The sequence below is a fragment of the Salvelinus namaycush genome, unplaced genomic scaffold, assembly GCF_016432855.1.
Source record: "Salvelinus namaycush isolate Seneca unplaced genomic scaffold, SaNama_1.0 Scaffold361, whole genome shotgun sequence".
Lineage (NCBI taxonomy): Eukaryota > Metazoa > Chordata > Actinopteri > Salmoniformes > Salmonidae > Salvelinus > Salvelinus namaycush.
In genome coordinates this window covers 57,407-72,186 of record NW_024060575.1, presented here as the reverse complement: position 1 = coordinate 72,186, position 14,780 = coordinate 57,407, and the positions used below count along the sequence as shown (strand labels likewise).

The window sequence follows — 14,780 nt, the reverse complement described above, 5'->3', positions numbered from 1 at the left end:
TCCTTCAGTTTGTAACCTACATTTATAACTGTTAGTTTCCATTCAGTTTGTCCATCCTGACATTTATAACTGTTAGTGTTAGTTTCCTTCAGATTTGTACCTACAATTTATAACTGTATGTTAGTTTCCTTCAGTTTGTAACCTACATGTATAACTTAGTGTTAGTGTTCCTTCAGTTTGTAACCTACATTTATAACTTCATGTTGTTTCCTTCAGTTTGTACCTACATTTATAACTGTTATTCCTCCGTCAGTTTGTATCTACATGTTATAAACTGTTAGTTTCCTTCAGTGTTAACACCTAAATTATAACTGTATGTTAGTTTCCTTCATTTGGTAACCTAATTTATAACTGTTAGTTTCCTTCAGTTTGTATCCTACATTTTATAACTGTAGTGTTGTTTCCTTCAGTTTGTAAACCCATTTATAACTGTTAGTTTCCTTCAGTTTGATAACCTACTTATATAACTGTAGTCGTTAGTTTCCTTCAAGTTTGGTAACCTACATTTATAACATTAGTGTTAAGTTTCCTTCAGTTTGTATCCTACATTATAACGTTAGTGTTAGTTTCCTTCAGTTTCGTATCCTACATTTATACCTGTTAGTTTCCTTCAGTTTGTACCTACATTTAATCTGGTAGTTTCCTTCAGTTTGTATCGACATTTATACTGTAGTGTAGTTTTCCTTCAGTTTGTAACTACAATTATAACTGTAGTTTCCTTCAGTTTGTAACCCTACTTATTTATAACTAGTTAGTTTCCTTCAGTTTGTTAACATACATTATAACTGTAGTGTTGTTTCCTTCAGTTTGTATCCTATCTTATAAACTGTTAGTTTCCTTCGTTTTGTAACCTACATTTATAACTGTAGTGTAGTTTTCCTGCAGTTTGTATCCTACATTTATTAACTGTTAGTTGTTCCTTCAGTTTTATCCTATACATTTATAACTGTTAGTTTTCCTTCAGTTTTACTACATAGTAGTTATGTAGAGTATGTAACCCAATTGTTTAAGTTAGTTCTTAGTTTACTAGCTTATACTGTAGTTCAGTTTTATGCATTATAAGTTAGTCCTTATGACCACAGTTTTAATGTGTGTTTCCATGATCAGTTAACTTAGTAAGCCTTCAGTTGTATACCATGTTATGATGTTGTTTCTCATTTCTGGGAAGTATCCGTAGCATTTAGTAACAGTAGCCAGGTGTATCCTACATTTATAACGTTTAGTAGGTCTGTTGCAGTTTTGTCTCATGGTTAGTACTGAGTGTTTCCCTCGTCAGTTTGTAACTACATGTATAACTGTTAGTTTCCTTCATTGTTAGTATCCTACTTTATAACTGTTATTCCTTCAGTTTTACCACATTTAAACGGTATCGTTGTCCTTCGTTGGTATCCACATTTATAACTTAGTTTTAGTTCCTTCAGTTGATGCTACATTTATAACTGTTAGTTCCTTCAGTTTATGTAACCTACATTTATAACGTTTGTTTCCTTCAGTTTGTATCCTTACGTACTCAGTTGTACTCATTTTAACTGTAGTTTCCTTCAGTTGTATCCTACATTTATACACTTAGTTAGTTTCCTTCAGTGTGTATCCTTAAACTTTATAACCCCTTGTTCCTTAGTTTGATCGCTTTTAACTGATTTACTTCGTTGTACCTACATTTTAGGGGGGGGGGGGTTATCAGTACACATCCAATAGTGGTATCAAACATGGTATGAACCTAAAGTATAAGTTGTCAGTAGACCTACGTTCTTTCTCAAACAGCTCTCTGACTCCAGGCAGGTCTTTCGCTGCTCCAAAGTATTTATATCCTCTGTTTCCTGGGACCTCCTTCCCTTCGTGGTCCAGCATCTTTGGTCCCACTCTCTGGTAGATACAACATTATTCACAACAAGACTAACACTGAGAGTCACTTCATTAACATTACATCAGTGACCAGGTAATGACTTGACTCGCTGTTTGATTTGGCTTTTAGCCATTTTACCAGTGTCTTGGTTGTCTTCGTGTGTTTCGTTCAGCTTTTCACTTTGATCTGCTCCACCACCTGGTTGAACACGACTTCTCCTACTCAGCTTCACGACAAAAACTTCTCCCACTAGGGTGTGAAACCTCCCGTTGCCTGCTGCTTGGATTACACCTGGCGATCTGTTCACCGTCTGCCCTGGCCTGTCTCCCGTCTGGTACAGGTACCCCCACCACACTCCCCCCTCTCCCCCTCTGGTACAGGTACCCCCACCACACTCCCCCCTCTCTCCCTGTCTGGTACAGGTACCCCCGTCACACTGCCCCCTCTCTCCCTGGCCTGTCTCCCCGTCTGGTACAGGTACCCCTGCCACACTCCCCCCTTCTGTCTCTCCCAAGCTTTCGCTCACCTCCAACACACACACACACACACACACACACACAGACACAGCAGACTTTGGACTGATCTGAATTTTAGGTAGGCTAATTAACTTGTGAAGCTTATTATGTGACTCAGAAACGCTTTAATTAACTAGTATAGACCTTTTTATTTAACTACTGGACTCTGAGCTACTCAAGTTATCTTGTTGGGGCGAGTGACTCTGACATTACAACGGCCCCAAGGTATTTTATTTCTTGTCCTTTAAGGTATTTGTCTCATGACTCCTGCACACTTTATTGACTATGAACTTGCTTGTTTACCCAGCCGTGGGACAGACTATGTTTGTTCCCATACTCGCGACTGACTCTCTATTGGTTACACAGACTCTTGCCTCCCATCCTATTCTAACCACCTCTCACCGGCTATGTATTCATGTTACCTGATGAAATTACTGTACAATATGATCTTGTTGCCATCTAATGCACATTCAAATGTCATAAATCAGCACTGCAGAGCTCTCCCTGTCCTCTGCCGTGCCTTGATTGTGTTACTGTTGATGATATCTGGAAATGTGCATGTACACCCTGGCCCATCAATGGTTGTTAACCCCAATTCTGACTTGTGCTCCGATTTCTGCTTCATGGATTTTTGCTCTTTTAAAAGCCTGGGTTTTCTACACATTAAGACTAGAAGATTATTACCTAAAAATGTATCAATTAAATGTGTGGGTTCACAGCTCCAGTTCAGATGTGTTGGTTCTTATTGAGACATGGCTAAAAAAAGAGTGTTCTGTACATTGATGTTAACCTATCTAGTTATAAAAAACATTGGCAAGATCTTCCAAAGGTGGTGGAGTGGCAATCTATACCAAGAAACACCTTCAGTGCTCAGTTGTCTCCACCAAGTCTGCCCACAAACTATTTGATTTGCTGATTTTAAGCATTACGTTTTCAAATAGCTCTTTGTTGACTGTTGCTGGGCATTATCATCCACCATCAGCACTGGCCTGTACCCTACCTGCCCTAACCTCTCTCCTGGCCCCTTACACCAAGTCTGAATTTGTCCTGCTAGGTGACCTAAACTGGGACATGCTTAACATCTTATGGCAGTATTGAGTAGCTTGGATGAATAAGGTGCCCAGAGTAAACTGCCTGCTACTCAGGCCCAGAAGCTAAGATATGCATATTATTAATATATTTGAATAGAAAACACTCTGAAGTTTCTAAAACTGTTTGAATGATGTCTGAGTATAACAGAACTCATATGGCAGGCAAAAACCTGAGAAAAAATCCAACCAGGAAGTGGGAAATCTGAGGTTTGTAGTTTTTCAACTCTGTGCCTATCCAAGATATTTTGTGAAGTGCACTAGTCCCTCCTGTAGCAAAGCACCCCCACAACATGATGCTGCCACCCCCGTGCTTCACGGTTGGGATGGTGTTCTTGGGCTTGCAAGCCTCCACCTTTTTCCTCCAAACATAACAATTGTCATTATGGCCAAAAACATATTTTTGTTTCATCAAACCAGAGGACATTTCTCCAAAAAGTACAATCTTTGTCCCTATGTACAGTTGCAAACTGTAGTCTGGCTTTTTATGGCGGTTTTGAAGCAGTGGCTTCTTCCTTGCTGAGCGGCCTTCCAGGTTATGTCGATATAGGACTCGTTTTACTGTGGATATAGATACTTTTGTACCTGTTTCCTCCAGCATCTTCACAAGGTCCTTTGCTGTTGTTCTGGGACTGATTTGCACTTTTCGCGCCAAAGTACATTCATCTCTAGGAGACAGAACGCGTCTCCTTCCTGAGCGGTATGACGGCTGCGTGGTCCCATGGTGTTTATAATTGCGTACTATTGTTTGTACAGATGAACGTGGTACCTTCAGGTGTTTGGAAATTGCTCCCAAGGATGAACCAAACTTGTGGAGGTCTTGGCTGATTTTATTTTTATTTTCCCATGATGTCAAGCAAAGAGGCACTGAGTTTGAAGGTAGGTCTTGAAATCCATCCACAGGTACACCTCCAATTGACTCAAATTATGTCAATTAGCCTATCAGAAGCTTCTAAAGCCATGACATCATTTTCTGGAATTTTCCAAGCTGTTTAAAGGCACAGTCAACTTAGTGTATGTAAACCTCTGACCCACTGGAATTGTAATACAGTGAAAGGGAAATAATCTGCCTGCAAACAATTGTTGGAAAAATGACTTGTGTCATGCACAAAGTAGATGTCCTACCCGACTTGCCAAAACTATAGTGTGTTAACAATACATTTGTGGAGTGGTTGAAAAACGAGTTTTAATGACTCCAACCTAAGTGTATGTAAACTTCTGACTTCAACTGTATCTAAATAGTGTAGTTGTTGGTGAATGTATTAACGTCCCCTGTGTTGTTAGTGAATGTATTAACGTCCCCTGTGTTGTTAGTGAATGTATTAACGTCCCCTGTGTTGTTGGTGAATGTATTAACGTCCCCTGTGTTGTTGGTGAATGTATTAACGTCCCCTGTGTTGTTGGTGAATGTATTAACGTCCTCTGTGTTGTTAGTGAATGTATTAACGTCCTCTGTGTTGTTAGTGAATGTATTAACGTCCTCTGTGTTGTTAGTGAATGTATTAACGTCCTCTGTGTTGTTAGTGAATGTATTAACGTCCCCTGTGTTGTTAGTGAATGTATTAACGTCCCCTGTGTTGTTAGTGAATGTATTAACGTCCCCTGTGTTGTTAGTGAATGTATTAACGTCCCCTGTGTTGTTAGTGAATGTATTAACGTCCTCTGTGTTAGTGAATGTATTAACGTCCTCTGTGTTGTTGGTGAATGTATTAACGTCCCCTGTGTTGTTAGTGAATGTATTAACGTCCTGTGTTGTTAGTGAATGTATTAACGTCCTCTGTTGTTGGTGAATGTATTAACGTCCTCTGTGTTGTTGGTGAATGTATTAACGTCCTCTGTGTTGTTGGTGAATGTATTAACGTCCTCTGTGTTGTTGGTGAATGTATTAACGTCCTCTGTGTTGGTGAATGTATTAACGTCCTCTGTGTTGGTGAATGTATTAACGTCCTCTGTGTTAGTGAATGTATTAACGTCCTCTGTGTTGTTAGCGAATGTATTAACGTCCTCTGTGTTGTTAGCGAATGTATTAACGTCCTCTGTGTTGTTGGTGAATGTATTAACGTCCCCTGTGTTAGTGAATGTATTAACGTCCTCTGTGTTGTTAGTGAATGTATTAACGTCCCCTGTGTTGTTAGTGAATGTATTAACGTCCTCTGTGTTGTTAGTGAATGTACTAACGTCCTCTGTGTTGTTAGTGAATGTATTAACGTCCTCTGTGTTGTTGGTGAATGTATTAACGTCCCCTGTGTTGTTAGTGAATGTATTAACGTCCCCTGTGTTGTTAGTGAATGTATTAACGTCCCCTGTGTTGTTAGTGAATGTATTAACGTCCCCTGTGTTGTTGGTGAATGTATTAACGTCCTCTGTGTTGTTGGTGAATGTATTAACGTCCCCTGTGTTGTTGGTGAATGTATTAACGTCCCCTGTGTTGTTGGTGAATGTATTAACGTCATCTGTGTTGTTGGTGAATGTATTAACGTCATCTGTGTTGTTGGTGAATGTATTAACGTCCTCTGTGTTGTTAGTGAATGTATTAACGTCCCCTGTGTTGTTAGTGAATGTATTAACGTCCCCTGTGTTGTTGGTGAATGTATTAACGTCCTCTGTGTTGTTAGTGAATGTATTAACGTCCTCTGTGTTGTTAGTGAATGTATTAACGTCCCCTGTGTTGTTGGTGAATGTATTAACGTCCTCTGTGTTGTTAGTGAATGTAACATGATGGACTGACAGGTTTAAATGTGATGATGTGAGAATGTATTTAATGGAAGGTGATAGAAACCGTTCCATCCTGGATGGAGGGGGGGGGCACATAACCACGATAGGATAAAGGTTGAAATCTCCCAACTCTATTACCCCATAGTCAGGTCCTCCCAGCTCCTTGATCCTGACCTCCCAGTGACCTTTCTCTCTCAGCAGCTTATTGATCTCATCGTTCAGGTCCCGGATCTTAAACTCTCCCAGACCAGCTATCAGAGAGAACAACAGGCAAACACATGGATGTGGTTATGCTCTTCATTCATAAACATTTATTCACGGTTCAGTGTCACATGTAGGACAACTCACCGTTTTGAATCTGAGCAACTTTCTTGGAGATCTCACTGATAATCTGTCGTCTCCACTTCTCTGCTTTAGGCAGCTCAGTACATTCTGAGGCCAGGAACGGTCTCCTCTCCTGCAACAGTCAACACACACGTCAGGATCACAACACAAGAGCCACGACGACATGACTTTATGGTGTTCAGTGAACTCTGGGACAATAAATAGAACAAATCATTCCCCTAAAGGACATTAGGACATCATCATCATCATCATCTTCCTCACCCTGACTTTGCCCTCCTCCAGCTGAGCATTTCTGAACCGGGCCAAGGCCGTCCTGGGGAGACGAGGTGTATTTCACAAGTTAATACAAATACACACTGATTAATAAAACATTCATGACCAGTACATAGAGTAGACAGCCAGGGGCTCCCGGCCCGGGGGACTTGGCCACCTTGGGTTCAGCTCCGGTGCATCCTAACGCCCCCCTCCGGTGCATCCTAACGCCCCCCTCCGGTGCATCCTAACGCCCCCCTCCGGTGCATCCTAACGCCCCCCTCCGGTGCATCCTAACGCCCCCCTCCGGTGCATCCTAACGCCCCCCTCCGGTGCATCCTAACGCCCCCCTCCGGTGCATCCTAACGCCCCCCTCCGGTGCATCCTAACGCCCCCCTCCGGTGCATCCTAACGCCCCCCTCCGGTGCATCCTAACGCCCCCCTCCGGTGCATCCTAACGCCCCCCTCCGGTGCATCCTAACGCCCCCCTCCGGTGCATCCTAACGCCCCCCTCCGGTGCATCCTAACGCCCCCCTCTGGTGCATCCTAACGCCCCCCTCTGGTGCATCCTAACGCCCCCCTCTGGTGCATCCTAACGCCCCCCCCCCTTTTTTTTTTTTTTTTTTTAAATAACAGGAACAAATAATTAAAGAGCAGCAAGAAAATATCAATAGCGTGGCTATATACAGGAAGTACCGGTTAGTCGAGGTAACATGTGCATGTAGGTAGAGTTACAGTGACTATCAGACAAGAGAATCTGGCTTCTCATGGTCTGAGAGTCCTTTAGGTGCCTTTTGGTCAAACTCCAAGTGGGCTGTCATGTGCCTTTTACTGAGGAGTGGCTTCCGTCTGACCACTCTATCATAAAGGCCTGATGGGTGGAGTGCTGCAGAGATGGTTGTCCTTCTGGAAGGTTCTCCCATCTCCACAGAAGAACTCTGGAGCGCTGTCAGTGACCATCAGGTTCTTGGTCCCCTCCCTGACCAAGGCCCTTCACCCCGATTGCTCAGTTTGGCTGGGCGGCCAGCTCTAGGAAGAGTCTTGGTGGTTCCAAACTTTTTCCATTTAAGAATGATGGAGGCCATTGTAATCGTGGGGACCTTTAATGCTGCAGAAATGTTTTGGTGCCCTTCCCCAGATCTGTGCCTCAACACAATCCTGTCTCGGAGCTCTACGGACAATTCCTTCGAACCCTTGGCTTGGTTTTTGCTCTGACATGCACTGTCAACTGTTGGACCTTATATAGACAGGTGTGTGCCTTTCCAAATCATGTCCAATCAACTGAATTTACCACAAGTGACTCCAATCAAGTTGTAGAAACATCTCAAGGATCATTGGAAACAGGATGCACCTTTGCTCAATTTCGAGTCTCATAGCAAAGGGTCTGAATACTTATGTTAATAAGATATCAGTTTTTTATTTTTAATACCTTTGCAAAATTTTCTAAAAACCTGTTTTCACTTTGTCATTATGGGGTATTGTGTGTAGATTGATGATGTTATTTATTTCATCCATTTCAGAATAAGGCTGTAACGTAACAAAATGTGGAAAAGGTCAAGGGGTCTGAATACTTTCCAAATGCACTGTACAACCACATGGCATGATTTATGAATGGCAAAGGGATATTTTTTTATTTTATTTAACTAGGCAAGTCAGTTAAGAACTAATTCTTATTTACAATGACGGCCTAGGAACAGTGGGTTATCTGCCTTGTTCAGGGGCAGAACGACAGATTTTTACCTTGTCAGCTCGGGGATTCGATCTTGCAACCTTTCGGTTACTGTCCCAACGCTCTAACCACTAGGCTACCCTGCCGCCCCATAGAGACTTTATTCAGTCAGTTTAACACCTTTTAAATCAACTAGTCAGCACTTGCTGTTCAGTTGTCAATCAACACACAGTAAATAGCCTACTGTTGCCACGACTTTGAGTGGCTGGCTATGTGAAACACACAAAATAAAATAAATGAGTGTCAGAAAACAATAATTAGTCTAAGAGGATTATCGACATGCAAATTCACGAGCATCATGCTTTCTCTCCCTCTTTGGTGTAAAGAAATTCAACTGCAACTAGAGATCTGTATGTAATGATGAGATGCTCACGTCTCCACCCTAACAACGGGAGTTGTTGTCTCAAAGGCGGGAAGGCAGGAGACCAAATTAAGTCCATAGAAATGCATAGGGCTTATTTTGGACAGATCTTGGCGAGAGTGAAACCTGTCGCTTCGCCTCTTCCTCTGCTGTATTTCCATCATCGCTGGCTTTTAGGACAGGTGCCTGTCCTATCAATAGATCACTAGGAGATACATACCATTCATTCAAGCAGGAAAGGACGACAGACTAGCGAATTGAAACTTTTAAATGAAAAGTAGCCTAGTTAATATGAAGTGGAAATTGTAGCTGGCTGAAAATGAGTCTGTAACCAGCTGATTAGTCGACAGCCGGTGTCAGTTAGACACCAGAGCATAACATAGTGAGTGACATGTTCAGTGGCTACATGACAGAGACACCACATGGACTATAAACAGAAATAGCATCAGTATTCTCTCACATTAATTTGACAGTAGGCCTATGGCTCAAATATAATCAAAATATAAAGGCAAGCATATACTTACATGGCCTTCTCCGCATTACGAGCCTATTAGAAAGAAAACAATAAAATGGTCAATCCATTTGAACCCAATCCCTTTTTGACAGCACCCCTTTCTATTTCAACAAAACCTTTTCATATTTGCCCATTTTAAAAGCACTCAGAGTGAATTTTTGCACCTAAATGCCAAAACAAAAGATAACAGGGTTTTTAACTTGCCCATGTACGAAAGACGTTTTAACTTGCCCATGTATGAAAGACGTTTTAACTTGCCCATGTACGAAAGACGTTTTAACTTGCCCATGTACGAAAGACGTTTTAACTTGCCCATGTACGAAAGACGTTTTACTTGTGCGGAAAAGAGTCCATAACACCATCGGCCAAAAGGGTGACTGCAAACTAGTAAAGTACATAGGAGGGATCTGAAATAATTGTCTGCGCTTGGTTGGTGACCACCGCCATAGACGATGTTAACGCCCCCTAGCGGCCAGCTAAAAAATGTATTGTACAATAAAAAAAAAGACTGCTACGCATTTAGCTGGCATGCTACAGGAGAGACCAGAGGAATCATAACATTGATAAAAAATATATTTAGTGGATCAAATCTTTTATAGCCTATTCCCCTGATGGAGCTGTGGCATGAAAGACCTGTGTAGTAGTCTAGGTCTATCTGTGGTAGTCTAGGTCTATCTGTAGTAGTCTAGGTCCATCTGTGGTACTAAAGAGACATGTAGTAGTCTAGGTATATCTGTAGTAGTCTAGGTCTATCTGTGGTAGTCTAGGTCTATCTGTGGTAGTCTAGGTCTATCTGTAGTAGTCTAGGTCTATCTGTGGTAGTCTAGGTCTATCTGTGGTAGTCTAGGTCTATCTGTAGTAGTCTAGGTCCATCTGTGGTACTAAAGAGACATGTAGTAGTCTAGGTTTATCTGTGGTAGTCTAGGTCTATCTGTGGTAGTCTAGGTCTATCTGTGGTAGTCTAGGTCTATCTGTGGTACTAAAGAGATGTGTAGTAGTCTAGGTCTATCTGTGGTAGTCTAGGTCTATCTGTGGTAGTCTAGGTCTATCTGTGGTAGTCTAGGTCTATCTGTGGTAGTCTAGGTCTATCTGTGGTACTAAAGACACATGTAGTAGTCTAGGTCTATCTGGCTATCTGTGGTACTAAAGAGATGTGTAGTAGTCTAGGTCTATCTGTGGTAGTCTAGGTCTATCTGTGGTACTAAAGAGATGTGTAGTAGTCTAGGTCTATCTGTGGTAGTCTAGGTCTATCTGTGGTACTAAAGAGATGTGTAGTAGTCTAGGTCTATCTGTGGTACTAAAGACACGTGTGGTAGTCTAGGTCTATCTGTGGTACTAAAGAGCTGGTCATACCAGGTCACACCAGGTAATATCCACTGAGTGGTTTAATAGACCAGGTCATATCCACTGAGTGGTTTAATAGACCAGGTCATATCCACTGAGTGGTTTAATAGACCAGGTCATATCCACTGAGTGGTTTAATAGACCAGGTCATATCCACTGAGTGGTTTAATAGACCAGGTCATATCCACTGAGTGGTTTAATAGACCAGGTCATATTCATATCCACTGAGTGGTTTAATAGACCAGGTCATATTCATATCCACTGAGTGGTTTAATAGACCAGGTCAAAGATATGGACTGACACAACAATCAGACAGACACTGGAGTGTCCTCTAGAAAAATAACCAAGATCATCCAACAGTCAAGAGAGAGAAACAACATCTTCTGACTGGATATTTTGCACTGCTTTGGTGAGACTAGCTCTGTCTACATTGTTCCCTTGCTTTGTGTAAATATAACATATTAATTGAAATGGGCTATAGTAAATAGGAATATAGGTAATTTAGTCAGAAAGTAAACTATGCCTTGCCCTGCTGTGTGCTGGGGCAGCGCCACTGTCTGATCCAATTCTGATCGGAGTAGTAGTTTGATAGTGATGTTTTTTACTTGTCCATTCGAACAACTGAAATGTATATTCTGGTTGTCCGACTTTTCTCTTCTTCTTCCTCCATTTACCCCAGACAAGTCTCCAATTTATTATGAACTTGTATTTATTCAGGGTAGCCCAACTGAGACCAGGGTCACATTCCCAATGGTGTACTGAGTACAAACATTTTGTCACAACATGAACAATTAAGACAAGAATAAAAATAACAAGGCACAACCTCAACACTACAAATATACCACTACAATTAAAACAACTGCAATCCTCAGTGAATTCACTCAACAACAGAGTCTTAAGCTGTACTAGGGGGACTATGGGACCCTCAGTGAATTCACTCAACAACAGAGTCCTAAACTGTCCTAGGGGGACTAAGGGATCCTCAGTGAATTCACTCAACAACAGAGTCCTAAACTGTCCTAGGGGGACTAAGGGATCCTCAGTGAATTCACTCAACAACAGAGTCCTAAACTGTCCTAGGGGGACTAAGGGATCCTCAGTGAATTCACTCAACAACAGAGTCCTAAGCTGTCCTAGGGGGACTATGGGATCCTCAGTGAATTCACTCAACAACAGAGTCCTAAGCTGTCCTAGGGGGACTAAGGGATCCTCAGTGAATTCACTCAACAACAGAGTCCTAAGCTGTCCTAGGGGGACTATGGGATCCTCAGTGAATTCACTCAACAACAGAGTCCTAAACTGTCCTAGGGGGACTATGGGATCCTCAGTGAATTCACTCAACAACAGAGTCCTAAACTGTCCTAGGGGGACTATGGGATCCTCAGTGAATTCACTCAACAACAGAGTCCTAAGCTGTCCTAGGGGGACTATGGGATCCTCAGTGAATTCACTCAACAGAGTCCTAAGCTGTACTAGGGGGACTATGGGATCCTCAGTGAATTCACTCAACAACAGAGTCCTAAACTGTCCTAGGGGGACTATGGGATCCTCAGTGAATTCACTCAACAACAGAGTCCTAAGCTGTCCTAGGGGGACTATGGGATCCTCAGTGAATTCACTCAACAACAGAGTCCTAAGCTGTACTAGGGGGACTATGGGATCCTCAGTGAATTCACTCAACAACAGAGTCCTAAGCTGTACTAGGGGGACTATGGAATCCTCAGTGAATTCACTCAACAACAGAGTCCTAAACTGTCCTAGGGGGACTATGGGATCCTCAGTGAATTCACTCAACAACAGAGTCCTAAACTGTCCTAGGGGGACTATGGGATCCTCAGTGAATTCACTCAACAACAGAGTCCTAAGCTGTCCTAGGGGGACTATGGGATCCTCAGTGAATTCACTCAACAACAGAGTCCTAAACTGTACTAGGGGGACTATGGGATCCTCAGTGAATTCACTCAACAACAGAGTCCTAAACTGTCCTAGGGGGACTATGGGATCAAGATGCAAGGAATTTTGTAGGTTTTTCCAACAATTTTGAGCAAATAAGCTGAAAGAGGATTTACCTAAATTGGTAGAGACCAGAGGGACCTCAAGAGTTAACCAATCCTGCTAGTGGGTTTGGTATCTCATTCTTTTATATGTTAGCAACAGTTAGGTAAGTTGGAAGCTTGTGTAGTAGGGCTTTGGAAACAAAAATGGAATAATGAATTGATCTACAGGACTTTAATGAGGGCCAGCCAACCTTTTGATACAGGATGCAGTGGTGAGTATTAAAACTGTCACCAGTGATATAAAACAAATGGCGCTATCTTAGACAGCATCCAAAGGTTTAAGAGTAGTAGCTGCTGCAATCTGTTAAATGGTGTCACCATAATCAAGAACCGGCAAGTTGACTGTACACTCTGCCTTCCTGCTATTTAGGGAGGCAATATCTATTTCAAAACAACAAAAAGCCCACTTTAAATCTGAACTGTTTGACTAGCTGGAATCCCGGAGCAGTCTAAGTGTCAAATCTGTTGATGTGCCCTTGAGCAAGGCACTTTACCCTAATTGCTACTGTAAGTCCCTCTAGTACGTCTGCTAAATGACTAAAATGTAAATGATTGCAATAAGGGTCAACTTTGAGCACCTAAACCTCCTGAATGTTTTGGCAACCAGGTCCAAAACGTTACGTTCTGACCACATCTCCCATATGCAAACATGTATGGTAAGTTGTTTGAATCAAAAGAGATGCTGTCAAAAAGTGATGGATTTACCCTAAGTTAAAAGTTAGTTGTGCGTTTCTTACAGCTATGAACGTCAGTAGTATCACGTGGCTCATGGGAAATTAACTCAAACAATTAGCTATTTAGTCGAGGAACATTTAAAACATTTGTGATAACAAGCTAGCTTCTAGGGCTAGCAGCTAAAGTTAGCCAGCTAGCTAATAGCAAGATTGTTAGCTACATTAACTTAAAATTATGACTTATCTCTGACTAAATAAATGAAGTACGTTTATTACTTACCATATATATTGATTATCTAGCTAAAGTAGTTACTTCAGTCTTTGAACACCTCTTCTAAAACGTTTGCTAGATGTTTTTCACAAGTTGAAAGCGGATGCACCAAAGACAATACCGTATGAAGATAGGCTAAAACTGCTTCTCCAATAGAAATCCCCAATCACACGTGTAGGCGATGTCATGGCGACGTTGGCTAGATAAGCTCATGCGCAGAAACTAGTCATCGGATCTAACGGTCATCTCGCGCCAAACTGCGCATGTGCAGGCCGTATATTCAAAGGCACTTCACTGTCAGTTTGTCACTTTCACGGGATTGGAGTGATAACATGTTCAACTACTTGAGACATTGTCTCGAATCTAGGTTATGCCTTTAGATTTCGCGAAAATTAACAATTAAGGAAGTATTTTTCACTGTTCTCAATGACTTCTCAAACTCCGACCTTGTCTGTTTCGCAAGCGTTCCCGGAAGTCTCGTGATGTTGCGCCTCTGAATTTAGAAACTCTGCGGTGCACGCTGCGAAACCAACAGGAAGTAGAACGTTGCATTCTGGGGTCAAAGTTGAAAGTTGGCGCAAAGGCACTCAAACGTGTAGCAATTCTGATTTTTGTTTTAGCTTTTACGTAACACATTTTTTTTATGATCAAATAGTCCAGATTTGTTGAAAAGCCTTCATAGACAATCGAACTGAATCTCATGGTGTAAGCTGTTTCTTTATTTTTGTATGACTGACTGTTGTAACTGTTTGTTTCATTCTTTCAGTGCATTTTTACCTCAACTGCCTACATTCACGATATATTGTGGGTATATTGTAAGAATGCTACACAAAACTGTGAATATTGCGTAGCCATCACGTCTAAGAATTGTCCTGATGGTGCTTGTTTACTATTCACACAGCTGAAATAGCGTAGATAACTGTTATGTTTGTCATGGTGTTCATTAAGCATCAGCTGTTAGAGCAGTTTACAGATCACTGTACCTGTACACAGCCAATCTGTAAATAGCACTCCCAACTACCTCACCCCCATATTATTACTTACCCTCCTGCTCTTTTGCACCCAGTAT

The 14,780-nt window shown here is 41.8% G+C and overlaps 1 protein-coding gene across 1 annotated transcript; it reads right to left on the bottom strand.

The window, feature by feature from the left end:
- Nucleotides 1–1,680: 1,680 nt before the first annotated feature.
- On the bottom strand, nucleotides 1,681–13,859 carry isy1 (ISY1 splicing factor homolog). Its single transcript, XM_038985649.1, has 6 exons — nucleotides 13,721–13,859; nucleotides 9,376–9,398; nucleotides 6,771–6,822; nucleotides 6,513–6,621; nucleotides 6,303–6,415; nucleotides 1,681–1,866 (listed from the first exon to the last, which is right to left on the bottom strand). The coding sequence occupies exons 1-6, from the start codon at nucleotides 13,721–13,723 to the stop codon at nucleotides 1,681–1,683; spliced, it is 486 nt and encodes a 161-aa protein (XP_038841577.1). The 5' UTR covers nucleotides 13,724–13,859.
- Between the last annotated feature and the right edge of the window lie 921 nt (nucleotides 13,860–14,780).

Bases quoted from the DNA above. Each gene is read 5' to 3' on its own strand.
- isy1 (XM_038985649.1), bottom strand. The intron at 6,823-9,375 runs GTAAGTATATGC...TCGTCTCCCCAG, and splicing joins CGTAATGCGGAGAAGGCCAT to GACGGCCTTGGCCCGGTTCA. The intron at 6,622-6,770 runs GTGAGGAAGATG...TGACTGTTGCAG, and splicing joins TGGAGGAGGGCAAAGTCAGG to GAGAGGAGACCGTTCCTGGC.